At 41.3% G+C, this 26,067-nt stretch overlaps 1 protein-coding gene across 4 annotated transcripts in view; it reads left to right on the top strand.

Moving 5' to 3' along the window:
• Nucleotides 1-26,067, top strand: part of UNC13C (unc-13 homolog C) — a 427,801-nt gene that overhangs the window by 82,125 nt on the left and 319,609 nt on the right. For all 4 annotated transcript variants that reach the window (XM_073303829.1, XM_073303827.1, XM_073303826.1 and 1 more), the window contains exon 5: nucleotides 25,015-25,093. In XM_073303829.1, the coding sequence (XP_073159930.1) occupies nucleotides 25,015-25,093 (79 nt within the window). The remainder of the gene's footprint in view (nucleotides 1-25,014; nucleotides 25,094-26,067) is intronic.

Below are 26,067 nucleotides of genomic sequence, written 5' to 3'. Positions count from 1 at the left end.
GATATGTTGTTTAAATATAGTCTTTATTTTGTATGAAGAATTCTTAAAAATCAATTAATATTTATCTAATATTTTAAAACAAGTAAAAAAAAAAAGCCTCAAACTTACTGCTCTGAACATACATAGGGCCAAAATTTTAAAATTCCATGGAGGATTCTTGCTTATAAGTGGATTGGCCAGAGTGACAAAGACCATTTCTTTTTAGGAAAAGACTCAACAAGTTGCTTGTTTTTGTCTTGGAAGTCATAGCTGTGACAAACGTACAGTTTCTACTAGGGATCTCATTATTACTCTGCTGATACAGACTAACATGGATACCACTCTGAAACCTGTCACTATGGTGATGGGCAGCAGTATAAACCCCGAAGATAGCTTTCTTTATTACACTTCCCTCTTGCATAGCTTTCTAAAACTCCTTACTTGAAACCTAAGGGATCCAGAATAATGTCACTAGACTCCTTATTTGGTCCGGAAAGTTAGATCATCTGAGCCTTTATAATATATGACCTTGACCTGCTTATCAGCCACTTCCAATGCAATTAAAAATTACCTTCCTTGTCTTCAATCTTTCTCCCCCACCTCCCTGATTTCATATCCACCCACGCCATTGCTGACTTCTCTGCTTATTTCCTACTTTTGACCCATTCATTTCCAGCAGCCAGCATTATTTTAATGTGAAGCTGTGTTGGAGATTTTAATTATTGCAGTTATCCCAATAGCTGTAGAAACCTTGAGATTCCCCAGAACCCCAATCACAATTTCATGTGTCATTCATTGGGCCTAATCTTGAGTCTGTTGAAGTTGTTAGAATTCCAGTTAACTTTGATGGGAGCAGACACAGGAGACAAAGAGAGCTCTGTGCGTTGGGAAAGAAATTGTCCAGGAATCCCCAGAGTATATCCTGGTTATTTAGGCTCTTTGCTGAGATTAATATTTGTCCCTAAATAAGCAGAATTCATATGGAAAGTGGTAATAAAGAGTGACCAAGATTTTCAAAATTGAGTGCCCAATATTAAGCTCCAAATTCTATATTTAGATAAGTAGCCTAATTTTCAAAAGTATTTAGCACCCAACAGCTTTCCCTGACTTTCAGTACCTTTGAGTTACATAAGCCATCATTTGAGTTCAGGATGACAAGAGCAGCACAACAAAAAGATCTAAGGTCCAGATTTTTAAATAGAGTGGGAGTTTCACTGAAAGTTAGGCACCTAGGTGCTTTTGAAAATACCAATAGGTTTCCTATATGTATCTTTAGACACCTAAGTAACTTTAAGAATCAGGCCCAATATCCTTGACAGTGTTTAATTTCATGAGTTGATAGTGATCTGTTGACTAAAATAAATGCTATGTTTTTACTAGAATGTATAAAAGAATTTATATTTTGAATGTGCTTCAACAGGAACTTCTAACTTGAGGAAAACACCTAAATCTTTTTTATAGATGGATAATCTGTTGTTTCATTTTTATAGTTTATTGCTACATGGGGTGGGGTTAAACTTCTGATTTATGTATCCTGAAAAAAACTGATTGAGAATGAGCAGTATAAACAGACTCAAATGACCTGAATCAAAAAAGTTATACCTGAATCTCCAAATTGTTGTTTCTAGTGTTTTTACAAATATATAAAATACATACGTATAAAATTAAAAAGGTTTCTCCTATCCTTCTAGTTAGGTTACAGTTGAGTGTGGTTAGAGATGGGCACTGCTATGTGACAATTGGATGCATTAAAGAATTGGGGTTTTGAAGACATTGTGGGCTCTTCTTCATTTGGAATGAAGATGTTGCCAAATTGTTTTTAATTAACATTATCCCTTGCTGTTCCAAGATACTGATAATGTTATGATTAGATGCTCAGATAGTCTGATGATGAGCACCATAGAAAACCATATTTATTAAGATAAATTGAGTGTAGAATCTGGTTATGGTCTGGCATATATTATGTCAGAGGTCTCCATCCTGCTCTCGCAGCTGTTTCTGTCTCTAACTCATACATTCTTATAAACCTTATGCAAATCATTTGCCATTTTACCAATTTGATCCTGTTTCATTAATATCTTTATGGTAGTACTGAGGCAGCCCATTTACAGATTTGTCAAGGGTAGCATCAGGGTTTCAAAAGAAACCTTTGATGTTACGATTATATTGTAAGAACCCTACTAAGGAAGCAATGGCCAAGGCAAGGATGGTTACCCCACCTATAAACATCAAAGTCAGATTTCCCTTTTATACTAGTTTTACAGCAGTGTGAGTCCATTGATTTCAGAGGGGTTACTCCTGATTTACACTGGTGTAAGTGAGAGAAGAGTCAAGACCTAGATTTCCTGAGAATAACAACTTTGCTGTAAAAAAAAAAAAATTTGTTTAAAAATTAGCATATAGCATTTCAGATTCTTTTAAAAGAAAACTATAGAGACTTTAAATAAAAAACCAGGGATCTGAAACTCTGGTGCTTTGGTACAGCTTTGCCCCCAAACTACCTAAAAATCAGCTTCACTCCTGGTAGCAGTGCAGAGGGCATGACAGGAAAAGGGGTGTGGCCAGAATTTTCTTAAACCTGGGTGGTCCCCAGCTGCTGAAATGGCCCCGAAGGCCCATTAAGCAGCTGGCACAATTTTGGTGGCCTCAAAGTGCGGTGGTAGCTGCTCTGACAATTTTTCCTAAAATACTTAAGTTTAGGAAAAACAAATAAATATGCACATCAAAATCATTGTAATTTGTGTAAGTTTGCTGCTGTGAAAAGTTATATTTGTATGTTTGTTACTATATTTCACAGCCTCCTAGCTAGCTACTAAGTCTGCTGTGAAAAGTGATATTAACAAACATAGAACTATCACTTTTCACAGCAGACTTACTCAGCCCCAGCAAGCCCGTGGACAAATTAAGCCCTGGATGGGGAGCTGGATGGAGAGGCAACAGGGGCCAAGGGCAATGAGGGGTGGGGGAGGCAGCAGGGAGCCAGAGCTTGAAGCCCAGGGGCCCAGGAAGGAGCTTGAAGCCATAGCCCAAAGCCTCACGGCCAGGGGATGGGGCCCTGCAGCCAGGGAACAGGAACAGAGCCTGAAGCCCCAGGGCCCAGGGACAGAGCCTGAAGCCCTGTGGCTGGAGACTGCCAGGGAAGGGAAGGTGGGGAACTCACAGGCTGCCTGCTCTTCCTGTGTCGTACCCCAGGTTTGTCCAGAGGGGGGCAGGGCCCAACCCCTGCTGGCAGCCACAGCAACCAACACCAATGAGGCACATCCAGAAGCAAAAGGGAGTGGGAGGGGCGGCTGCTTTGCCCCCCAATCACTGCCCATGAGGCTGTGGCCGCAAGAAAAGCCCCTGGTGGCTGCATGCCAGAAACACTGATTTAGAGCGTCCATGACTGACACAGGTCTGGCCTATTCCTTGGAACATAGTCCAGCATTCTCTGGTCCTAGCATCAATGGAACTCAAACCCACCTTTGCATCATGCCCTCCTGAGCTAATTCAAACTGGAATTGGGTATGTATTAACATACTCTACTACATCACAAATTCACCTATCTAATCCCATAATATTATATGGATACGTATGAGTATATATAACAATACAAATGGAAAACAAACTATATACATTAAATTTCCCAACACTGTTTCACACTTGTATTCTTAAAATTAATTTCCAGAATAAACCAAGTCTTTTTACATGTATCACTCTTCTCTCTCTTACTCACTCACTTTACATAATTTGAATTAATATATTTCCTCAATATAGCCCATCCTATCCTATCCTGAAACTTGCATTGCTGCTTCTCACAGAGTGTTGAATTAGGTAGAATAATGTCTGTTCTGCAGCTGAGCAACTTGACTCATTTTTCCAGTGTCTTAATGTGATATTTTTACTTCTTATTAAGGCTCCTTCAATCCAGATTTGATTTGCAGGGGAAGTGCTTGGTAACTCTTTGGTGGCATTTTAATATACAGAGGACCAGGAAAGCTGTAAATCCAGTCCCATAATCTTTGTTATAGTGCTATGTTTTTTTTTTCCTCCCAGCTTTCATATACAATGTTGCAGCTCATAAACGTGTTTTTTATTTCCACTTTGTACCTATGGCATAAATTAATTTATTGCCACATGGGGTTGGATTAATGCTTCTAGGGATATTTTTAAGGTGGCCCTGTCAGACTTTGTAGTCCCAGTAATTAACTTGCATTATTCCATTCTGTTTTATGTTTCCAAGGGCCAAATCATTAGTTACAGTGTGCCTTTGCATTATGTTTCAGTATTGCTGAACATATTGTAACCCTCTTCCCCCCGCTTCCCTCACTGCCCGGATGAAGTAAATTGTGGCATCTGTAAATTCTGTTAAAATTAATGGAGTTTTCTGTGTGCCAGGACTGCAGTAGTCATGAACTGAGTGTCTGTTTTGGGTACATATTCAGGAAATGATCTTCTTGCAGTTAAATAAAAAATGATGGGGATGAAACTTCTAGTTTTCTATCCATTAAGAATTGTTGTCCATCTCTGTCTCCCCCCGCGTTCCCCCACCAAAGAAATCTATCCCAAATCTTCTGATTAATGTTGGTTGAGAGATTTTTTGACTACCTATATGAAAATATAAATTTTTTTCATCAGAGAATATCTGTGTTTTTCTTCTGGAGTCGGGGAGGGGTAGCTGGATTTTTAGGAGTGCTCCAGTATGGAACACTAAAGCTGCTCAATACTTTTTATGTGCTATATTTATAACATTCTGTTGAACTCAATAAATAAAATTACTCCACAAAAGACATGCCTATAACCATAAATACTATAATTCCAAGCAAGCACTTTAAAAAATGAAATATTCCCATAATCTTAAATAGTATGTGCAATACAAAGTGATTTAAAAACATAAAACTATCAGAGCTCATCACATTTTCATCATTACTTTGATCCGGAAACAAGTTAAATATCACTCTAGTGGAAATCTGCGCTAAAATACCATTGTGGCTCTTTCCAAAGAACTTATGCCCGGGGTAGGGGGGAAAAAGTTGAAAATTAAACTAAAAACCTTTATGTGAAAAAAGATTCATGGGTGGAGAAAGTACATGCTAGAACATAGCAAATATGTCCATTATGCATTGTTTCATTTTCAAGAATCTTATAAGGGTATAACTACATCAGCCATATTGATGCTGTTTAACAGTGATGGTTGTTGATAATGATGTCATGATGACCTGGCCTATGTTTACTGTCAAAGGGCTGATATTGGTGAATCTATACTGTGCTAGAAATCATATTTAACAGGACTTTGCTTCAAGAGTTCCACTGATAACAGAAATGTGTGGGTTCTGTAATTATATAACACCCAAATCCATGCTCTGTGTGCAAATACGTACAGTAAATGAATAAATATTTTTTTACAGAAAAATGAGAATGAGCATGCAGATATTAAGAACAGTAAACTAGATTCTGCGATACCATTAGCAATTTACCTCTGTATGCAATGCCCATTGAAGTGACTGGACTCTGTGCTGAGGGGGCTGATTCTCCTCTCTCAGTGGTGTAAATCAGGAGTAACTCCATGAATATAAGTGCAGTTGCATAAGTATAAAACTGGTGTAAGTAAGAGGAGAATCCAGCCTGATTTTTCCCTTGGGTTCAGATTCAGACAAACCTCCCATTAATAGCAGCACTTGGGGCTACATGAGTGGCTACTAAATGCTGCATTGTTAGTCTAAACAATAACCAGGTGATATCACCAGACATACAGCGCCTTCTTGCAGGCCTGCCCATATTTTTTGGCATTATGCGGCTGTATTTGAGCAAAAGTTTTAGAAAATACACCATAAGAAAGAAAGAACTGGCAGGAAAGCTAAAGAACCTGGAAATGTGAGCAGGATTAGTGTCCGATTCCCCTTACCGTGTTCCTATTTACATATAGAAATAGAGTAGTTCTTCTTTTAAAGGGGATCTATGTTATAGAATAAAATACAGTGAAACTTTATTCTCTATAGTGTCTTTCATACAAAATATAAATGAAGCCAATCAGTCAATGTCTATAAATATAAGGTTTTGCCCAAAACCACTGGCAACGTTTCCACTGATTCCAGTGGATTTAGGATAAGGTCCATATTTTGAAAAATTAATATAAATAATATTATAATAATGAATACAGAGTTTAATGATAAGTCACAACAGAAGGAAAGGAACAAGGGAGAAACTATGTTTTCAGATGAGATTTGAAAAAAGCAATGCAGAATTGTTGAGGGAGTTTGCTCTAGGTGGCAGATGTTGCAAAGATGAAGATTCTTATGCCAACACAAGAAAGATAGCAGGAAGGGGCTTGAAGAAAGCCAAAGCTAGAGGAATAGACAGAGCTAGTGAGAAGGGAGTGGGAGAAGATCTGTGAGGTGAACTGGAGCTTTCTGAAGGCTTTTAAAAAGAAAGAAAGGCATTTTGAACTTCAATTCTGGAATGTAAAGGTAGTCCCTGGTAGGCAGGCCATTCACCTGGTTTAAAACTGAACAGTCCTTTTCTTGGGTGGCTTTTCCCCCGTCCAGTCCAGAGACAAAACCAGACATGATTTTTGTCCAGTGTCATATGGGGAACGCCATTTTGAAGAATGCACTGCTCCATCCCGCCTGGTGTGACCTCGCTCACCCCATTTATAAGAAATAGACAAACCCCATTTAAGGCAAATTTTTATTTGTATGGTTGAAAAGTATATTAGTACATGCTTACTGTCTGGATGTAGAAATTTATGCCTGTGAAACTGGATGTGCGTCCATTTGCACATGCAAACAGAAGGATGTGGATTTAAATACTATATCTAAACACCTCTCTTGATCTACGTCCAGCTCAACAAGTTGAAGTTACAAATTTTGTCTTCTTCTGTTGTCTTCTTCTTTGTCCTAGAATATAAATCTCAACAGTTATTTATCTGAGCAGTAAATGGCTTCCTGTTATCTCACCTCTCCCCAGTCATAGAATCGTAACGCTGGTAGGGACCTCAAGAGTTCATCTAGTCCAGTCCCCTATACTCCTGGCCATACTAAATATTATCTAGATCATCTCTGATAGGTATTTGTCTAACCTGCTCTTAAAAATCTCCAATGATGGATATTCCACAACTTCCCCAGGCAATTTATTCCAGTGCTTAACTGCCACGGCAGGAAATTTTTCCTAATGTCCAATCTAAACTGCCTTTGCTGCAATTTAAGCCCATTGCTTCTTGTCCTGTCCTGAGAGGTTAAGGAGAACAATTTTTTCCTTCCTCCTTTTAATAAACTTTTATGTACATATGTACAATGGATCATGCAAGGTATTTCAAGACACGACTTCAGTGGCTAACAACATAATGGACATGATCTTCAAAGCAAGTCATTCTGAAACATGAAAAAGCCCCATTTGAGGCATTCTGCTCTTTGTGAGTGGTTTGCAGTTTGTGAGTTAGTGCAGTGAGATTTCTATAGTATTCACATCACAAAAAATAAAATATTGGTTTGCCTGCATTTCCCCCTCATTCTCATTATCCTCATTCTTGTTATCACGAAAGTGAAGTTATTCTCCACCAACTGGACAGGAAAGTTTTACTACCTTCTATTCTATATTGACAAGGGTTAAGGCATTCAGGTGAACAACTCTTCCCCCCCCCCACTACCCTCCCAGTCCAACCATAAATATGAACTAACCATAAATATCAGAGTACTGCGATATAATTAATAAACAGAACTACACCTTAATAGCATTGTCACCGTAGAAAGCCTGGTATTCAACATAGAACAGACTATGATTTGCCATTTGCAGTGTTGTTGTAGCCATTGCATGAGTACACATGGGAAGGGAAGGTTACAGAATCAATCACTGATGCCTGTTGCTGTAGGAAAGAACAGTGACAATTCCCTACTAGTGGCCCATATACTGCAAACTGCTCCAAAAGAGTTGCAGGAAAGATGTGGGGGCCTTCACCAACCCCAATGAACACTGGCAAGCAGGAGTGGCTGACCATGGAGGCAGGGCTGGATTAACCCAAACGCTAATAAGGCTATATAGCCTTAAGCCCTCCTAATTTTACGCCCTACTTTAGGCAAGTGAGAATAGTTTATCTATTTGCCTTCTAAGAAGAAAGCGTGTTGTTTCTATTGCCACCTGTTTTCTGATACCAAAAAGTGGGGAATGTTCTGTAAAGGCTTCAGTGATCGGAAGAATATTGCATACATTACCAATCATGCAATGAGTGAGCAGCATACATTTTCAGTTAGCAGCTACCATGCCTGAAAGAAAGTTAGTGGCAGAATTGATACCCAAATGAAAAAACAGTTTTTGGAAGCTCGTGCTTATTGGAAGAATGTTCTCAGATGCGTAGTTGAAACTATAGTTTTTCTTGCTGAGTGTGGTCTGCCATTCTGTGGCTCAGATGAGACTGTTGGATCAAAACACAATGGCATTTACCTTGGCATTCTAGAGCTAATCACTAAGTTTGACCCTTTCTTAGCTCAGCACATCAGTGAACACACAAATCGTGGAGAAGGCCATATGTCAAATCTATCAAAGACTATTTGTGATGAATTCATTGCACTGCTGGCAAAGAACACGCTACCAGCCATTGTAGATGAGATCAAAGATGTGGGATATTTTTCAGTGTACGTCGACTCGGCACCGGATGTGTCACATGTTGATCAGCTGACTGTCATCTTGCGTTATGTGCTACCCAGTAGACCAGTTGAGCATTTCATGACCTTCATAAACATCACCAGCCACACAGGGGAGAAACTTGCCTCGTACCTACTCGATTTCCTCACCGAAAATGGGATTGACATTAGCCTTTTTTTTCATGGCCAAAGCTGAGTGGCATATGAGTGGCAAATGTTCAGGGATGCAGGCAAAGATAAGAGCCCAATGCTTTGGTTGGTTACACACTATGCGCTGCACACTCTCTTGTTGGCCAGTCTGCCAGGGATTGTTGTGTTGAAGCAGTTTCTTTTTTTCGATTTGTCCAAGAATTGTACAATTTTTTCTCTGCATCAACTGTCTTGGATGATTCTTAGAGATTCACTACCAAAGAGATGCCCAGTGCCCAAATCACACTCAAGGACATGGTGGAGTACCAACACTGAAGCTGTAAATGCAGTTGTTCTGGGATACCCCAACATTCTTGAAGCACTAGAGAGCATTAAAGATGATGAATCTCAAAAATTAGCAACAAGAAAAGATGCCAAGATCCTGAGTGATGCAATGCACACTTCAGAAACTGATATTTTGTGTGAGGTCTGGAATGATATACTTCAGCCATTCAGCAGATGCAGTCTAAGCTTGCAAAGTGCTCAAATTGACCTTTCCACTGCTGTAAACCTAATGAGGAGTCTTGGAACTGTTCTTCAACAAATACAGGATAGTTTTGATGAGTATAAAATTCAGGAGGCTGCAAGGACTGCTAACCATGAGTGTAAGTCAGCCAAATGCCACAAAAGACAGAAGACCTGCAACGATGCACCTGCCCACTCATTCAGTGACAAGGAGGTCTTCAGAGTTAATACCTTCATCACAATCATCGGCAAACTGAAGAGTTCATTAGAACATCGGATCGAGGCTTACAAAAATATTGACAAAACCTTTAGTGTACTGTCAAATTTTTCGCCTAACATTTCAAGTTCCGAAGTCAGTGAAGGTATCAAACAACAGTGTCAGAAGTTCCCAGATGATCTCCCAGTAGATTTTACTAAAGAATTTCTTCAATTTGTTCAATGCACATCACTCTCAGATATATAGAGAAAAGATGACAAAAGTAAATCTATTTGGATGTACCCAGTTATCATTGAATTCAAGGTGATAGAATGTTTACCAAAGTTGAAACTGCCTTACAGCTGTATTTGTCACTAATGATCACTAATTATAGTGGAGAACATTCCTTCTCTCTCCTAACAAGAGTTTAAAATGTCCTCCGATCCACCATGACTCAAGAGCATCTCAGTGCTTTGTCCCTCTTGAGCACTGAGAATGAAATCGTCAGGTCTTTGAGGTACGATGACATCATTCATGACTTTGCCACAGCTAAAGCTGGGCGGGGGGAAGGGGGGGAATTGTTTGAAGAATTGAGTGTAGTGAGAGTAGAATAAAATTGTTAATTTTACATAAAAATAATATGTAAATATGTATGTAGATAAATGATTGATGACTTATATAATTCATACTTACGCTCTTCCCTCCCATTAGCCTTTGGTCCCTCAGAACCTTTATCCGGCCCTGCATGGAGGGGATTCCCTGTTGCTCCCTCCAAAGGAATGGCTCAGCAGGTGTTCTCCCCTATGTGGTGGGGAGCTCTGTGAGGCAAAGTGGTTTGTGAACCCCAGTGTCTTCTGGTGCTGCCACTGAAGCTTCACGCTGCCCCAGGGCAGGGCAAAACTTAACTGCAACAGTCTGGCCCCAAAGTACCAGTCATAGAAACTGGGCCTATAGGTGAAATATTAAGGTTTGAGGGGCATATGTTCTCCTTGAAAAATGGAAAACCACATGCACAATAGTTCCTGGTGCCATTGAAACCAGCCTGGGAGCCACTGATGGGTTGGGCGCACAAGCGGGATGGATTTGATGACAGTCACTTGTGCTTTGCACAGACTGGAGCTTTTGTATTGCTTCCACCTCCAAGTCCAGGTACAGTGAGTTACAATGTTCCAGATGTAATGTGATAGGAACGTGCATCAAATCCTCATCCAAAAAAAGGGGCAAAGTATCATAGTAGACTCGAGGTGGAAGATGGCATTTCTGATGCCAAAACTAGACAAAGCCAACAGGAACAATTTACCTTTACTTTCTCCCCAGTAACTATGGAAATACATACTCTTCCCACACAAGAATCAGGAATTATATACTACATGCTTTGTCATTATTTCATTGGTTAATAAGGCAGAGACACCGTGCTGTTAAGATGCAGCTTTTGCTTTGAAATGAACTATTTACTCTGTGTCCAACTGGAAAGACACAGCAGTGTTCAAAAATAATTACAGTACATTGCTGACTCCAGACTAGATAGTGGCTAACTCCCATATGGCTTACATAAAGGCTGACCAAAACTGCAGCCCCTCTTCTCGAGCGAGTCAATGGCTGGTTCTCAGGTGCTCCTCACAAGAAGCATGTAGTGGGCAGAGCGATGGGTTCTGCTACCCTGCCGACTGGGCATCAGAACTGGAGTACGCATGCTTGTCCTGCTTAGCAGTTTATAGACTCCTCCATGCTGAGAAGTGACTGTACCACCCCTTAGTGTGGGCTAAGCACTATTTTAAAAATCTAGCTGTAGTTTGTTCAGTGCTTGTTTGATATTCCATTGCTGGTCCTTTCCTGTCTGGATGAACTGGGTGTTTTAGTCCAAATCAGGGGTGGCCAACCTGAGCCTGAGAAGGATAGCTCTCTCATCATGTTTCTGAATGACTCATGTTAACTGTTGCAAGTGTGTGAGTAAAGTTTGTATTATTATTTTATTATTTATGTGTGTGAGTAAAAAAATTTTTATATGTGTGAGTAAAATTTGAAGGAGCCAAAATTTACCAATGTACATTGCCAAAGAGCCACAATAATATGTCAGCAGCCCCCGATCAGCTCCCCCCATCCCGCTCCCAGGGCCTCCTGCCCACCAGCAGCCCTGCCGATCAGCACCTCCCCCTCCCTCCCCACACCTCCCGATCAGCTGTTTCATGGTGTGCAGGAGGCTCTCGGGGAAGGGGGGCAGAAGCGAGGGCATGGCAGGATCAGGGGAGGGGGCAGGAAGGGATGGAGTGGGGCCGGGGCCTGTGGCAGAGCCCGGGATTGAGCAGTGAGCACCCCCCTGACACATTGGAAAGTTGGCGAATATTAACTTCTGAAGAGCCGCATGTGGCTCCGGAGCCACAGGTTGGCAACCCCGGGTCCAAATAATAAAAAAGACCTCTGGTGTTTTTCCCGCCCAGGTTTAATACAGTTAGAACCTATGTGAATGCCTCTCACAAATGTCATTACCACCCCCTGAGCATTTCAATTAAGCTCTGGAATCTTTAGTCTTTATGATTTGAAGCTGTATCTTCTGACTTGTCTCTGGAGACTTTGAACCCTTTTATTAATGAAGAGACAAATTGAGGATTTGGCCATATTTGTTTAGGAGTACTTTGGATCAGAATTGGCCATTCCCAAATCTAGGACTGTAGCTTGTTTTATTTCTTTTTTCCATCTTCACATTTGCTACTTGTAAAAAGGATTAAAAATAAGTGGAGCTACTATGCGAAACATAAGCCAAGAAAGCTTTCAGGACCTTTGCAAAACAAAGGGTCAAGAACAGGTTTGTTTTTCTGAGAAGGAAGAAAATAAGCAGGGTTTTTTGGGGGGATATGGGGGAGTGGAGGAGAATACAAGAAGCATGTATATTTTTGCTTGCTTTGGATAAGTGCCACTGAATGAACAGTGATTCATTTCCACTTGATACTAGGAAGTGAAAAGGAAATTCAGAGAAATCTGGAATATTACAAATATTTCCCCTTCCACTTAATGTGTGACCTTCGTGATTCCCTTGTAAATCACAGCTTTAATTCTTATTTTAGTAAAGGTAAAAAGTTCTCTTTAAAATGTGTTTAGTTAGGGCTCCATTAACAAACTATCACTTAGGTTCTATCATCCTGTGGAAGAAGAATGAATGTCAACATTCTTTAAAAGGTGACATTTACCAATTAGCATATTAAATGGCATCATTTAAACACTAAAGGGCTGCCAGTTATTCACAGCATGGACTATAAATCATCAAGGTTCATTATATTGTAGAAATATAACCATACAATCAACTAGTTCATTTTCACAAAGTCTGCCATAAACTGTAGTCCTATGTAGTGAAATATTAAAAACAACAGGTTCTGTCTAGAACAAGGGTTCTCAAACTGTGGGTTGGGACCCCATTTTAATGGGGTTGCCAAGGCTGGCATTGGCCCTGGGCCCTAGCAAGTCTGAAGCCCAAGCCCCATCGCCCAGGGCTAAGGTTACATGCTCTGCGTCCAGGACAGAAGCCCTTGGGTTTCAGCTTTGGCCCTCCTGCCCAGGGTGGCAGAGCTTGGGCGGGCTCAGTCTTTAGTCCCCGCTCTGGCGGTTGAGTAGTAATATTTGTTGTAAAAAGGGAGTCATGGTGCAAGAAAGCTTGAGAACCGCTGGTCTAGAATAAATAGTGTATTAAATCAGAAATGTTTAATGGAACTCTCTAGAGGTCTTAGAAATATTGGATCTTTGTGACACAATACACATACATTTTATAATAGAAACAAGAATGGAGAAGTACGGCAATAGCCAGATCTTAAAACCTAGGTACATCACAAGTCTGGACAAAATTATGAGAGAGCGATTCTTCTTCTTTGAAAATATGTAAATATCATCATGTTTCTGAATGACTTATGTTAACTGTTGCAAGTGTGTGAATAAAGTTTGTATTATTATTTTATTATTTATGTGTGTTCCGATGGGCTTAGAGGCCCCTATCAGATATTGCACTAGTCATCTGTAGACATGAAAAAATTTTCCCTGCCTTAAGGAGCTTACAGTCTTGATTTATGACAATATACAGCAAGATAAGTGAAGCAAAAAAGATGGAAATGGGGTTGGGAGGCAGTTAGAAGCAAGTAACAGTTAAACTGTTAGAGGGTTTATTCTTTCACCCTCTCACTTCCCCGGTCCTTCTCGCATGAACAGAAAGCAACACTACCCGAAGTCCGAAGGTGCAAACAATTAGATGGTTATTGGGGTGAACTTCCAGCAAGCTTAACTCCAAGTTCCTTTTTCCTTATTTTCGAATCCAAACTTACTTCCTGTTTGCCCCTAATGTATATAGTAATATTCTTAGCTATACCTTAACTAATTGTTCTACTGAAATTTACCTAACCAATCCTAACATATTGTAACATGATTAGCTAACCAATTATATCCCACTACCCTAATTAACTTACATATAGCAAAATTAATTATACCGCAGACAGAAACAATCACAGAACTAGACAGAGACCATGCAAATAAACAATAGCAAAGTGGGAACTATAATGACAAAACAATACAGAAGTGAGGATTTCACAACTGCATCTATAAAGACATAAGGGTTTCCCAGCTGTGTCTATTGATAAGTGAGTTCTTACCAAACAGAAAACTATCAAACTAAATTTCCTTTTACATCTTCTAGGCTCTTCCCTTTCTCTGGAGGTGATAGATTGGATCACTTTTCGAACAGCCCCAGATTGCCTTATTTCAATATGACTAGTTTGGAATGTGAGGATGTGATCATATGCTTCCCAGTTTATGGCTGCTCCCGCTACTTAGCCAAAGGCCTTAGCTTAAGAACAGGGCCTCAGACTGTCACAGTGTGAGAAGGCCCTTACACAGGCAGACAGTGATTTTGATTCTTTCTTTTATACCTCTATAACTAGCTAAATGATAAACATATACCAAAATTCTTAAAGTATAGGCCTTTACAGACAGGCCTGAATATCTATATCCTTACACTCTACCCCTTTTGGGGGTAGGGGTTTGGGTGATCCTCCTGCCTAGGTATCCCTGGAAAAGCATAGGACATATGGTGAGACACTTTCTGATAGGGCCAGGCATCAAGGTGGAAGGTGTCAATATTCCATCTGTCCCACTGCCCCTTGCGTAGTACCGTGCCCTGTACCTTCTCTGCTACAGGCATACCACATCTTTTCCAATTAGTGTTCCAGACTTCCCATTATAGTGGGCCTAGTACACTGTGGGGGAAAGGGCTTACTACATTACTTATAGATTATAATTAGTGGATGTTCTCTAGAGGGTTATGCCCCCCTTGATTGTTTCCATATGCAATGTAACACAAATACAGTTAATAATACACCAGCTGCTATGATAATCCACGGCAACACTGAGAGTCCTGACCACTGCAGTATGGTCCAACATCCTAGCCACCACCAAAAACACTGCTTCTCCTCCTTTGATAGGGTTAACATTTTGTCAATGCCATCCTGTAGTGTATATTGTAAGTGTGTCCAACTGTTGGCACTTGGAGCAAGTTGCTCTTGTAATCTTTGTGTACTTTTGTCCATACTGTGTCTCCATTGAATATCCATGGTGAAATTTGGTATTGTCCAAACCAATTCAACTACTTGGTATGGCATGGGGTAGTAGGTGCTGGTTCGATTGTTTACAACGATTAAATCCACTGGTCCATTGATGCACCATAGTCCAGGTAGCAGTGTATAGAAGTTCATAATTTGGTCATACACTGGAAGGATTTTGCCTCCTAGTGTTATATTGCAGGATTGCATACATTCCCACAGAATACACCATACCCCATGTATATTACCCCTAAATGCCCCCCCTTTGCAACAGGCCATTGATCCTGCTCCTCCATAGTCAGAGGAGAGAGGCACATCCATATTCCTCCTCTGGATATTCAACTGCTTAATGTGATGACAGTCCAATTTACCCCATTCCATCCCTCCTACCACCTATTTCCTAGTAGCTCCCAATGCACTCCTCCTTCCCTAGTTACTCCCATAGTGTTCAAGGGGACCACCTTATTTGCATTTCCTTCCCATGGTATCCTAGTAACAATTACACAAGAACTGTCCCCACAGGTTGGGGCTGTTATTTTTCAGGTAGATGGTATGTGTTTGCAATTGTGGATAAATTTGGGCTAGCCTCCCCATTTAACACTGAAGGCCATTGTTCTGACCAAGCATCTCTCATAATATCCATTAACATTATTAACTGAGCATTTTGAATACCTAAACACACTTCTCCCCATGTTAATCTTCTGAAGCCATCCCCCACCATGTCACCAGATCTCCTGCCCAATGAGTTAACTGCAAGTTTACCTCTACTGCTGTCCTCCACCCTATGGCAACTGCTGATAGTTGGTGTGCTATTAATTCATTAATTTGTTGTTGAAATCTTATGTTTTGGCTTACTAATTGTTTGGTTACCCACTCATCCCCCAGATTCCACGTATCCAGCATAGTGTTCCCCGCTGCCCACAATCCCCTTTTCCGACAACGATTCCAGGTGTGTCCCCTCACCCACCCTTTGAATTGTTGTTTCAATACTTTTATGAACATACTACAATTAGGAGGAATTTGGTCCACTCACCACTCCTTGCGGCGTACCACCCCTGTAAAAGAGTGAAAGGACACATTAAAAAGTGCTGGCTGCACCCACAATGGCTCCCATACATTTGCTTGCCGGGAATATTCTTGGCTCCAGGCTGTGGCCACTTTAAATTTGGATTCTTCCAACTTGGCATCCACATCACCGGTAGGGTTATATTCTATAAAATGGTTAACTCATCATACACCCAGCGTCCCAAAGGGAATTTTACGCCCAATGTATATTTACATAATAATTACATCTTCGGGGATTATCTTCCATGGAAGTACCATTGTGGTTACATATGGTAACATCCTAAGTGTGGGGCCCTATTTTCCCAAAGGGGTTTGTTTGCTCCAGGAGACCAAGTCCAGATGTTCAATATTAGAATATAATATGACAGCGTTTCCTGGGTTGATATTGCAATGTTTAGAAGTCTGATACAATCAGTTTCATTTCTGTATTGTGAAGTTTAGTAGAATGCATTGTTAAGTAGCATTTAGTCATCCGAGAGAGCAAGAGGTATAAAGATGACCAGTTTTCAAAAGAATTGTAACATCGCTTCCTCTTGTTTTCAGAATCTTTTTTTTTCCCTGCAGGGCTTTAAGGAGTATGCTTTATCCTATGTCCAAGTGACTTTTGAAGTTTCCTTAATATCTCAGTGTTAAATTGTTTGGTCTATTCTTGCTAACGGCAAGATCTTTCATCTATTGTCTCATTTTTCTCTGATGGATAAGGATCATGTTGCAAGCATCCTTAAAAATGATTATGTTGTTTAGATTATCTCTTGGATAACTTTACTTCTGTACGTATAGGGAAGTTCAAGTAATGCCACAAATATTAAGGTAAACTTGTCTATTTAGCTAAAGCAAATGATCAAAACCATAGTGACCACCATAGACTACTTTTAGTCCATTTACAATTATGTGTTTAGGCTTGCTTTTACCTGAGTCAGGCGTTAACATTTTATTTTAACTGGTGTGATGCACTCTGATACATTCCTGTACTTTACAGGTCCCATGAAAGTGTCAGAAGCCATGCAAGTGTGATAAATGGGGAAAGAGGTAATTTAGAAGAGGCAGTTAGATAGCCATCTTGCCAGGAGGCGTGGCCGGCTGTTATGCTCAAAGCCTAGAGTTTATGAATAGAAAAACAACAAAATTGTAAACATAATTATAGCAAGAGCAAAACAATTTCCAATTCATCCAAATTGTAATATGAGAAATGAATTTGACAATACAAATAACAGTTACCCAAATGACAAGAGAGCAGTAAACACTTTCTGGTTTTAATAATCTTGCATGTGCAAATCATTGTATGTAGTCCTGGCCTCGCTTATTTAGGTACCTGGAAGGTCTCTCTAAAAGAGCCTTATTGCTTACTGTTATTGCTACCTAGGTCCTATTGACCTGAAAACACCCTCCACAGCTGGCTGACCTATTCAGAGAGAAAGGTTGGCCTGCCACAGAAGCTGGAAAAGAAAAGAGCAGAGCTAAACACAGCCTCAATTTGAGACTCCATATATGAGGCTGCTGATGTTCTTATTTCCATTCTTGACTTCCAGGATTTTTCCTCCTGGCTGCATTAAATCTCCTCAGATGTATCATGGTTTTACAGGGGGAAAGACAGCTTGGTGTTGTGGTGACATTTTCTCTACAGTCACTGGAACTCTGTGAGAAATGCTTCTCTCTCCCTCTTTATCACAACTTTGGTTTTTTTCCCTTTAAATATCTTGGGAGCATGCAGACTCCTTTCAGCTTTCTGGCATTCTGTTGGCTAGGGAAGAACAAGTCCTTACATTGTGGTGCTTTGGGATTCCCCGTTCATACTCCATGCAATCTCTGGTGTTTGAGAAAAGGGATAATGTGATGTAGCTAAACAAGTATGGCTGGAGAGGAGACAGCACAATATCTCTCACAATCACAACTTGCATTTGTGGCTGCGAAACCCAGTAGGCCATCAGGTTTCCATGGGCCAACATCTGTGTGGGTAATCACAATTAGGTCAAGCTTAAAGCTGTTAAAGGCAGTGTTTACCCACGGTTGTTTTTCGTTTTTACCGTAGCACCTAAGGGCCCTAGTCATGGACCAGGACACCCTTATGCTGAGTGCTGTACAAACACAGAACAAAAGATGGTTCCTGGCCTCTGAAGAGTTTACACTCTAAATAGACCTGACAGATACTGGGTGGGGGAAGGGGTATAACACACAAGTACAGTAACATATGTGATGGCAGCAGTGTCATGTTAGTTCCAAAATTGGTTTATATATATGTGGGGACTTAGGAGGGGATAAGCTAAAGCAATGGGAGAAAAAGGGCAGGTGAGGGGGATGGGGAGAAGGGGTAAGAGGAGTTACAGTGACATGAAGAGACTGTGTGGGAGGGGGAGATTTGAAGAAAACACCCAATCAGCACAGGGCATAGAAAATTCAGTCAAAGTATAGAAAGTTCTCCAAAGGAGCAAAGTTCCCTGCTTTGGCTGCTTCAGCCCCTACTGGTGGAGTCTCTGGCTGACTCCTCTTTGCAGCTTTTTCTGTACTTGAACAACTTAGAAACTGGACAGTCACATTAATACACCAGAGAGAGATGAAACAGTGTATCTGAAGTTCATTTCTTGCCACTAGAATTGGAAATTGTAACCATGATTTACCTTGGAAGATAATCAGAAAAGTAACGGCAAAACTATCTCCGCCTAGTTCAACTATCAGTACCATAGGTTTCAGAGTAACAGCCGTGTTAGTCTGTATTCGCAAAAAGAAAAGGAGTACTTGTGGCACCTTAGAGACTAACCAATTTATTTGAGCATAAGCTTTCGTGAGCTACAGCTCAATGCATCCGATGAAGTGAGCTGTAGCTCACGAAAGCTTATGCTCAAATAAATTGGTTAGTCTCTAAGGTGCCACAAGTATTTCTTTTCTTTTTATCAGTACCATAGGTACCCTGAAGTCATGTTTGGTTACTTTGGTGCAAAAACAAGTACTTCTGTATTGTGCTATCAGTACACAACAGGAGCACAGTGTGCTGGATTCTGTTCTGGTTCATGAATCAACAAAATCATTGAGCTACACTCTTTATTATTGTTGATGGATTTTGATTTTGAGGTCCCATATTGAATTTGAAGTTACTGATATGGAAAAGTAGGCATGTTTAATCTGGAAGGATAAATAGGGAATGCCCCTCCAAAAATCCTATTTAGTTATTTTTGTTGAATATACTTGCAGTTGAGTTTGATCAGTATATATTAAAAGTGAAATGTCAAACTGTTTTCTAAACCCCCAAAACTACATTTAAGCATTTGCAGAATATTGGTTTGGCAATAAGCTAACGTGATCACACTGTAAGCTAAAACTTGTCTTTTAGCTAAGCAATTCTAATTTCTTTTCTGGATGCATAAAGATTCTGGATCATTTCTCCAAGTTTCTGCTTCATTAACTGTTAACTTACAGGAAGAAGCAGGTCACATCCCTTAAAACACTAATTAACCTGTGATATCATCTAGGATGTGAAATGATTATATAATCAGAGCATTTGCCACACATCCATTGTGTACTGCTGATTTAATAATGTAGGAGTGATGGAAACTTCCTGCAAAACCTTGTCCATTGAGCTAAATAATAAACCTCAGAGCTTAAAGGCAGCACACAGGAGGAAACCCTGCCAGCATTCTTGGTTCACGAAACTCCCGGAGTTCACAGACCTTTATGAAGCTTTCTCCTGAGAAAACAGCATTTTGAAAAGCTTGAATGATACCTGTCAGTTTATTCTGTGGTTCAATCTTGCAAGGTATCAGGGGCCTCTTGTGAGTTGCTGAGTGGCATTAAACACTGAGGGATTGAGGCGGCACTCCAGCCCCTGCAAGGTCAGACTGCCAAGTCCTACAGATTTGGTTTGTGTACAGTTCTAAATAAGGAAATTGTAAAAGAAACAGCCTGACTTCGCCTTCATTTCAGAACTGTGTTATGAACCAAACCATATCACATATACTTTCATAGTTTCATAGTCTTCCTTGCAAGAAAGGAGTGAAGTTTCATTGTCAAAGAGGATTTGCCTGATGAATATCAATGCTAGAGGAGACCTAAAGAGTCTTATGCCTGAAAATCAGATTCACTCTCCAGTTATCTTGAAAGCCTTGTCTATTTTGTCTTCCCTTTCAATTTCAAGCAAAGGGGAAGCATCATCTTTTTAAAAAAATAGTTGGGGGAAAAAAGGAGTAGAAAAGGAAAGAAACTATTAATAATCAGAGCCTCTAAGAAGCATCAATATCCATAAATTATGAGGGGTTTGCACTAGGCTTTCATCATGTCACTTTTTAGAGCCATATGAAAGAGTTGAAGAAGAAAATAGAACTTGCAGTCAGATATCTTTAGGGGGTTTTTCCCTAGAAAACAAAAATTATTTACAGTTTGGAATATTAAAGTAGTTAGAGCTGGATGAGCTACTGTTAGGATCTGATCCCAAACCTGCTGAAGTCTAGGAAAAGATTCTCATAGATTTCATTATGCTTTGGATTAGATACTTAGATTTTTAGAGTCAGATACTAATCTCATTTATACCAGTGCAAATCCAAATAGTCTTCACTGAAGTCAATGGAATTATTCAGATTTAAGGGGGTGAAATGATTGTATCGCCTGGCCCTTAGCCTGTTACCTAAGAGCTGAATGTCTGTTACCTTGTAAAGAATGATGCTCAAAATGTCTTTATGTACTACTAGGTGGGAGGGGAGATTATCTTTGTCCCCTATGGGATTTTCCTCTGTGTCAACAGATCCAGCTGTACAACAACCATCTGACTTTTGAGCTTTATTATCTGACAGCTCTGGTGAGTTCTCCTTAGAATTCACACAGGGGAACGGGGAATCAATGGGATCTAGCTTAGCTTCCCTGGTCGCTTCCCCATAGAGCCTGGATTTTAGCACATGTGGCCCTAGCTGCTTTAGTCTCTCTCAGAAGTTCTTGACTCTATGACTGTTTGGTGGAGTTGGGAGAGTGACTGGAGTGGGGGAAGGTGTGGAGAAAAGGGATTAGGTAATGGAAAGGTCCCAGCAGAACACTGGAATGTATGCTGAATTACTGAACAATAGGCCTTCTGCTCTCTTGAAACTGACACATGCAGGGACCCCTGCCTGAGCTCTGGACAGCAGCAGTGTGTATGGAAGTGCCCTTCTGTCCCTGAGCCCTCGAAGCTCTGTGTGGAGCAGACAGCCCTGGGGAGAGGGAGTTATGCAGAGGGGGCCGGCCAACTGCCAATGGAGTTGAATGGCTAATTTATATTTTTTAAAGGTGTGGACAATGGTAGGGAGAGGGGCAACTGGGGATAGTTTGTGTGGAAGGGGGAAGTCTGACATTAATCCATAAACTAATAGACAGTGAGGTCATCTTCTCCAGAGGCAGAAGAGGGAAATATTAAGGGAGCATAGAAGCATATGTCTTGATAGGGATTTTTTAAGGGACAATTTGAAAATAAGCGTGTGTGATTATGATCCAAGAAGCCACTCAAATGGTAAACCTATGTAAGCCATGTGATCTTATCACTGTTACCCTCCTCCTTGCTGAGTTTTACAACTCCAGGCAGAAGAAAGAGATAAGTAGTTGTGCACATGCATTCCTAAAGTTATACAGAAGCTATCCATGTGACTGCTGAGGGAAGATGCACAGTTACAGAAGAACAGAGAGCTCAAATGATGGTCATGTGCTGAAGGATGAAGAGCTAATAAAGTAGTCTCCATGCTTGCACAAATGAAGCAGTGGTTCTGTTCTTGTCAGCACCTTATATACTGTGACAGAGTCAGACCAGAAGAATATAAGAGAGTGCTGGAAGGCAGATACATCAGCCTTCAGAATGAGCAGACCCTTGTTCCCTGGATAGCCAAACAAAGGTGACTCCAGGCCAATTAAGACACCTGATGCCAATTAACCAGTTAAGGTGATTAGGCTAATGAGGACAGCTGGAACCAATCAAGGTCCCACTTATACTGTTTAAAAGCTCTCCTTCCAGTGCCCTCTAGGAGGCTGAGGTGAAAGGAGCTGGAGGAGAGGAAGCATTGCTGAATCCTGAGATAAGGGTGAAGCTAGGAAAAGGGGACCATGGGGGAAGTGGCCCAGGGAATCAAAGAGGTGTCAGTGGTGAAGGGAAAGCCACCAACATCTGCTAACATAAGGGTCCCTGGGCTGGAACTTGGAATAAAAGGCGGGCCCAGGTTCCCCCCCCCCCATGCTCTACAGAGATCCCCTGGAGAAGGGAGTCAGGACTCAGTCCAGGCAGGAGGTCAAAGTGCGCCTACCGAGCTATGGAGCAACAGAGACTGTGGGGTATTCCCCCTTCCCATCTCCCACACTGGCTGGTGATGAAAGTAACTCTATAGGCTGTCACTCTTGCCACTGCACTGAGAAAGGGAGGTCACATTGGGGCCTTATTGAGTTTCTGAGGCCACTGAAACTTCCCAGAAGTGCGGGACCCACCAATACAGGCTCAGGGCTTTGTCACAATACATATTTGTGTATAACATTAACATTATTAATCCAGTCAGTGCACTCCAGGGATATTTGTTATATAGCTAAAGTTCATGAGTATGGCCCACTGGCATATTTCATGTGACACAACAGTCTGTCTAAACGTGTAAGATTCCTTATTGTGTACCAGGCAAGATCTCAATGGGTTAAACCATTTGACACAGGTTAAGTAGGATGCATTTCTCCTATTCATCCAAAAGTCCAGCTGAACTTATTTTTCCCCCCAGAAAATCCTTCGAACAGTACTTAGTAGAAGAAGGTAGGTAAGTAGTAGGTACTAGGTAGAAGAAGCTGAAGAAGCTCTTTCTCATAGTAGGATACATGGTTTCAGAAGCAGTGGGGCTTGTGCTAGCAGGACATGGAAATCTTGAATATTCCATATCCGTATCTATAGTTGGAAATTCACTGTACATTAATAAAACTAAGCACAAAAAAATAAATCCACCCATGGCCAGATCAGTTAGGGAATCATGTTATTTGATTTTTAGTATTATCTAGGCATTGCATGATATGTTCTGAATTGTAGAAGTGCAGTATACTAATCTGGCATATTTTGAGACCAGTTAAAAGGAAAGAAGTTGAATAGGGCTTGGGTTAATGATTAGTCTAAAGGCATAAATGTCTGTTACCATTCTTAGATCTTTTATTCAAGTTCAGGTGAAAAATTAGACTTTACCAGGAAAGGACAGTTCCCATCCCCCAGTCTAGTGCAACTTATTATTTTCATAACAAAAATTATTGGTGGCCAAGCCCATTCACCTTGATGAGGTTTCTGAACAAAGGAATCCTGTCACACAAGATAATAGACCCACTTTATTTTAAGTTTCCAATAATTTCAAATTAATTTGCTATTCATAGAAACAGCACAGAATTAATTTGTCATTCATGTGCACCTGCCCATTCTTTTGACTTACACTTCATTTCAGTGTTGGTTACAAATCCGCCCTGTTTTACAGAGGGCCTGATTGTGGCTTTGTTGGGTGAGAATGCCACACACTTGGTCCTGGTTTATTAATTTCTAACCTTTTATTTGAACCAAAAGCTTGCCTTGTGATTACAATTACTATTAAAGTAAGGAATAACAGACATACCAAAAAAGATAGTGACTTTCTCCTGGCACGTAGGCAGGTCATGATTGATTTCTCCTATGGTAGTTTGATTACCCCTTACAATTTACCACATTTTGTACACATTCAAATTACATTTTCATTAATTCTCTTCCAATCACCATTAAGAATTATGAATATTACATATCTTGTGCAATTCTCCATATACATGCATAAACTTCAGTTGGCGTAACTTTTGCTGTCCTCGCTATTTTCATGTTGTTATTTCTCTTTTGTAGTTGGTTTGTTGCAACTGATCATGCACTAATAAAGCATGCTTAACCAGACCACTTTTACCCTTTGCTTTGCATAGGATCTTTTGCGACTTTCCTGTTTTTCTCGAATTGCCCTTTGGCAGTTCATTTTTGTGTATCTGTTGTCCTTCAATCTAAGCACATCCTGTGGTCAAAACATCCCCCTTTGTCTTATGCAATCTACCCACACCAGTTTTGTACTGCATGTATGAAGTGGCCATGGGCTTTTCCTGTAATTTTTTTAAGGTACATTCTGATATACATGTGTATATACAAGGTTTAAATGTTTGCGTGAATAGAGATATCAAACTGAGCATAAGAAAACACTCCAAATACTAATGATATGGCCAATAAATCAATATTAAAAAGTTACAGTCAGAATTATTTACTGCATTAGATATTGTGTTTTCTGCAGTCCCATTCTAACACATCAAAAGATTTTATTGCATATACTCAGAATTCTTTATATAGTTGTACTGTCTGAATGACAACAGCCTGCATTTCAATACCGTTTGGTATGTGGGATCTCAAAGCCCCAAATGTTTACAACTATAATTGATTAAGCCTTACCAGACTCTGTGTTGTGGTGAACTATTACGATACTCGCTATACAACTGGGTAAAATGGGGCACAGAAGTTAATTGTTTGTTTTGCTTAATGTATCCAGCTTCTCAAGGGGAGAGCTAGGAAGAGATCAAGAGTCCTGACTCTCAGTCCATGCCTCTGTTCACTAAAACTTACTTTTCATAAATCTGAAAAATTACTGCTGCTGTCAACCATTAGAATGTTAATTTTGCTTTTAACTATGTGTAACCCACACACCTCCTGGGTGTGGTGTTCTGTCCCATCTAGTGGCACCGAGACCACTTAGAGAGAGAGAGAGAGCAAATGAGTCTGCTCTACAGCCTTAGCTAACAGTCAGTTGGCTTTTAGCTCATGCGGTAGAGGCGCATGCATTAAGTGTCAGAGGTCTGTCGGTGGTACATATGTACAGATTAGTCATATTGTAGCAGGGAATACGGTAAACAAACAATGTCCTTAAAGATGCAAACTCCTAAACTCAAGCCTTCCCCCCCACCCCCTTTATGTTCCCTTAAGGCCTGGCCGTGGACTGTATGGAATTGACAGCATGCCAGACCTGCGTAGAAAGAAAAGTTTTCCCATCGTTCGAGATGTGGTGAGTAACCTCTGATACCAAAAAACTATTGATTCATTGGAAAATTATCTCTAGCTCTTTCATGTAATGGCTACTGTGTTTGTGATTAACTGTGTACCCTGCAACTGTTATATGGAAAATAGGGTTTAGGAAGATGGATCTAGACCAGGGGTGGGCAAACTATGGCCCGGGGGCCAGATCCAGCCCGCCAGCCATTTTAATCCTGCCCTCGAGCTGCTGCTGGGGAGCGGGGACTGGGGCATGCCCCACTTCGGTGCTCCGGTGCTCCAGCCAGAGAGCAGGGTTGGGGGCCACTCCATGTGGTTCCCGGAAGCAGCGGCATGTCCTTCCTCCAGCTCCTACATGTAGGGGCAGCCAGGGGGCTCCTCTCTGCACGCTGCCCCCACCCCAAGCATCACCCCCTCAGCTCCTATTGAAACCGCAGCCAATGGGAGCTGTGGGGGTGGTGCCTCTGGACGGGGCAGTGCGCAGAGCTGCTTGGCTGCACCTCCGCATTGGAGCCGGAGGGGATACATGCTGTTGCTTCCAGGAGACACTTGAAGTAAGCGCCACCTGGAGCCTGCACCCCTGAGCCTCCCCCTGTGCCCCATCCCTGATCCCCCTCCTGCCCTACAAACCCCTTGATCCCAGCCCAGAGCACCCTCCTGCACCCCAAATTCCTCATCCCCAGTCCCACCCCAGAGCCTGCACCCCCAGTCGGAGCCCTTACCCCACCCCCGTGCACCCCAACCCCCTGCCCCAGCCCTGATCCCCCTCCTGCCCTCTGAACTCCTTGGTCCCAGCCCGGAGCACCCTCCTACACCCCAAACTCCTCATTCCCAGCCCCACCCCAGAGCCTGCACCCCCAGCCGGAGCCCTCCCCCGCCCCAGCCTGGAGCCTCCTGCCACACCCTGAACTCCTCATTTCTGGCCCCACCCGAGCCCTCACCCCCTCCTGCACCCCAACCCCAATTTTATGGGCATTCATGGCCCGC

Source organism: Lepidochelys kempii, chromosome 10, assembly GCF_965140265.1.
Source record: "Lepidochelys kempii isolate rLepKem1 chromosome 10, rLepKem1.hap2, whole genome shotgun sequence".
In the NCBI taxonomy this organism is placed as follows: domain Eukaryota; kingdom Metazoa; phylum Chordata; order Testudines; family Cheloniidae; genus Lepidochelys; species Lepidochelys kempii.
This window is presented reverse-complemented; position numbering and strand designations above follow the sequence as displayed.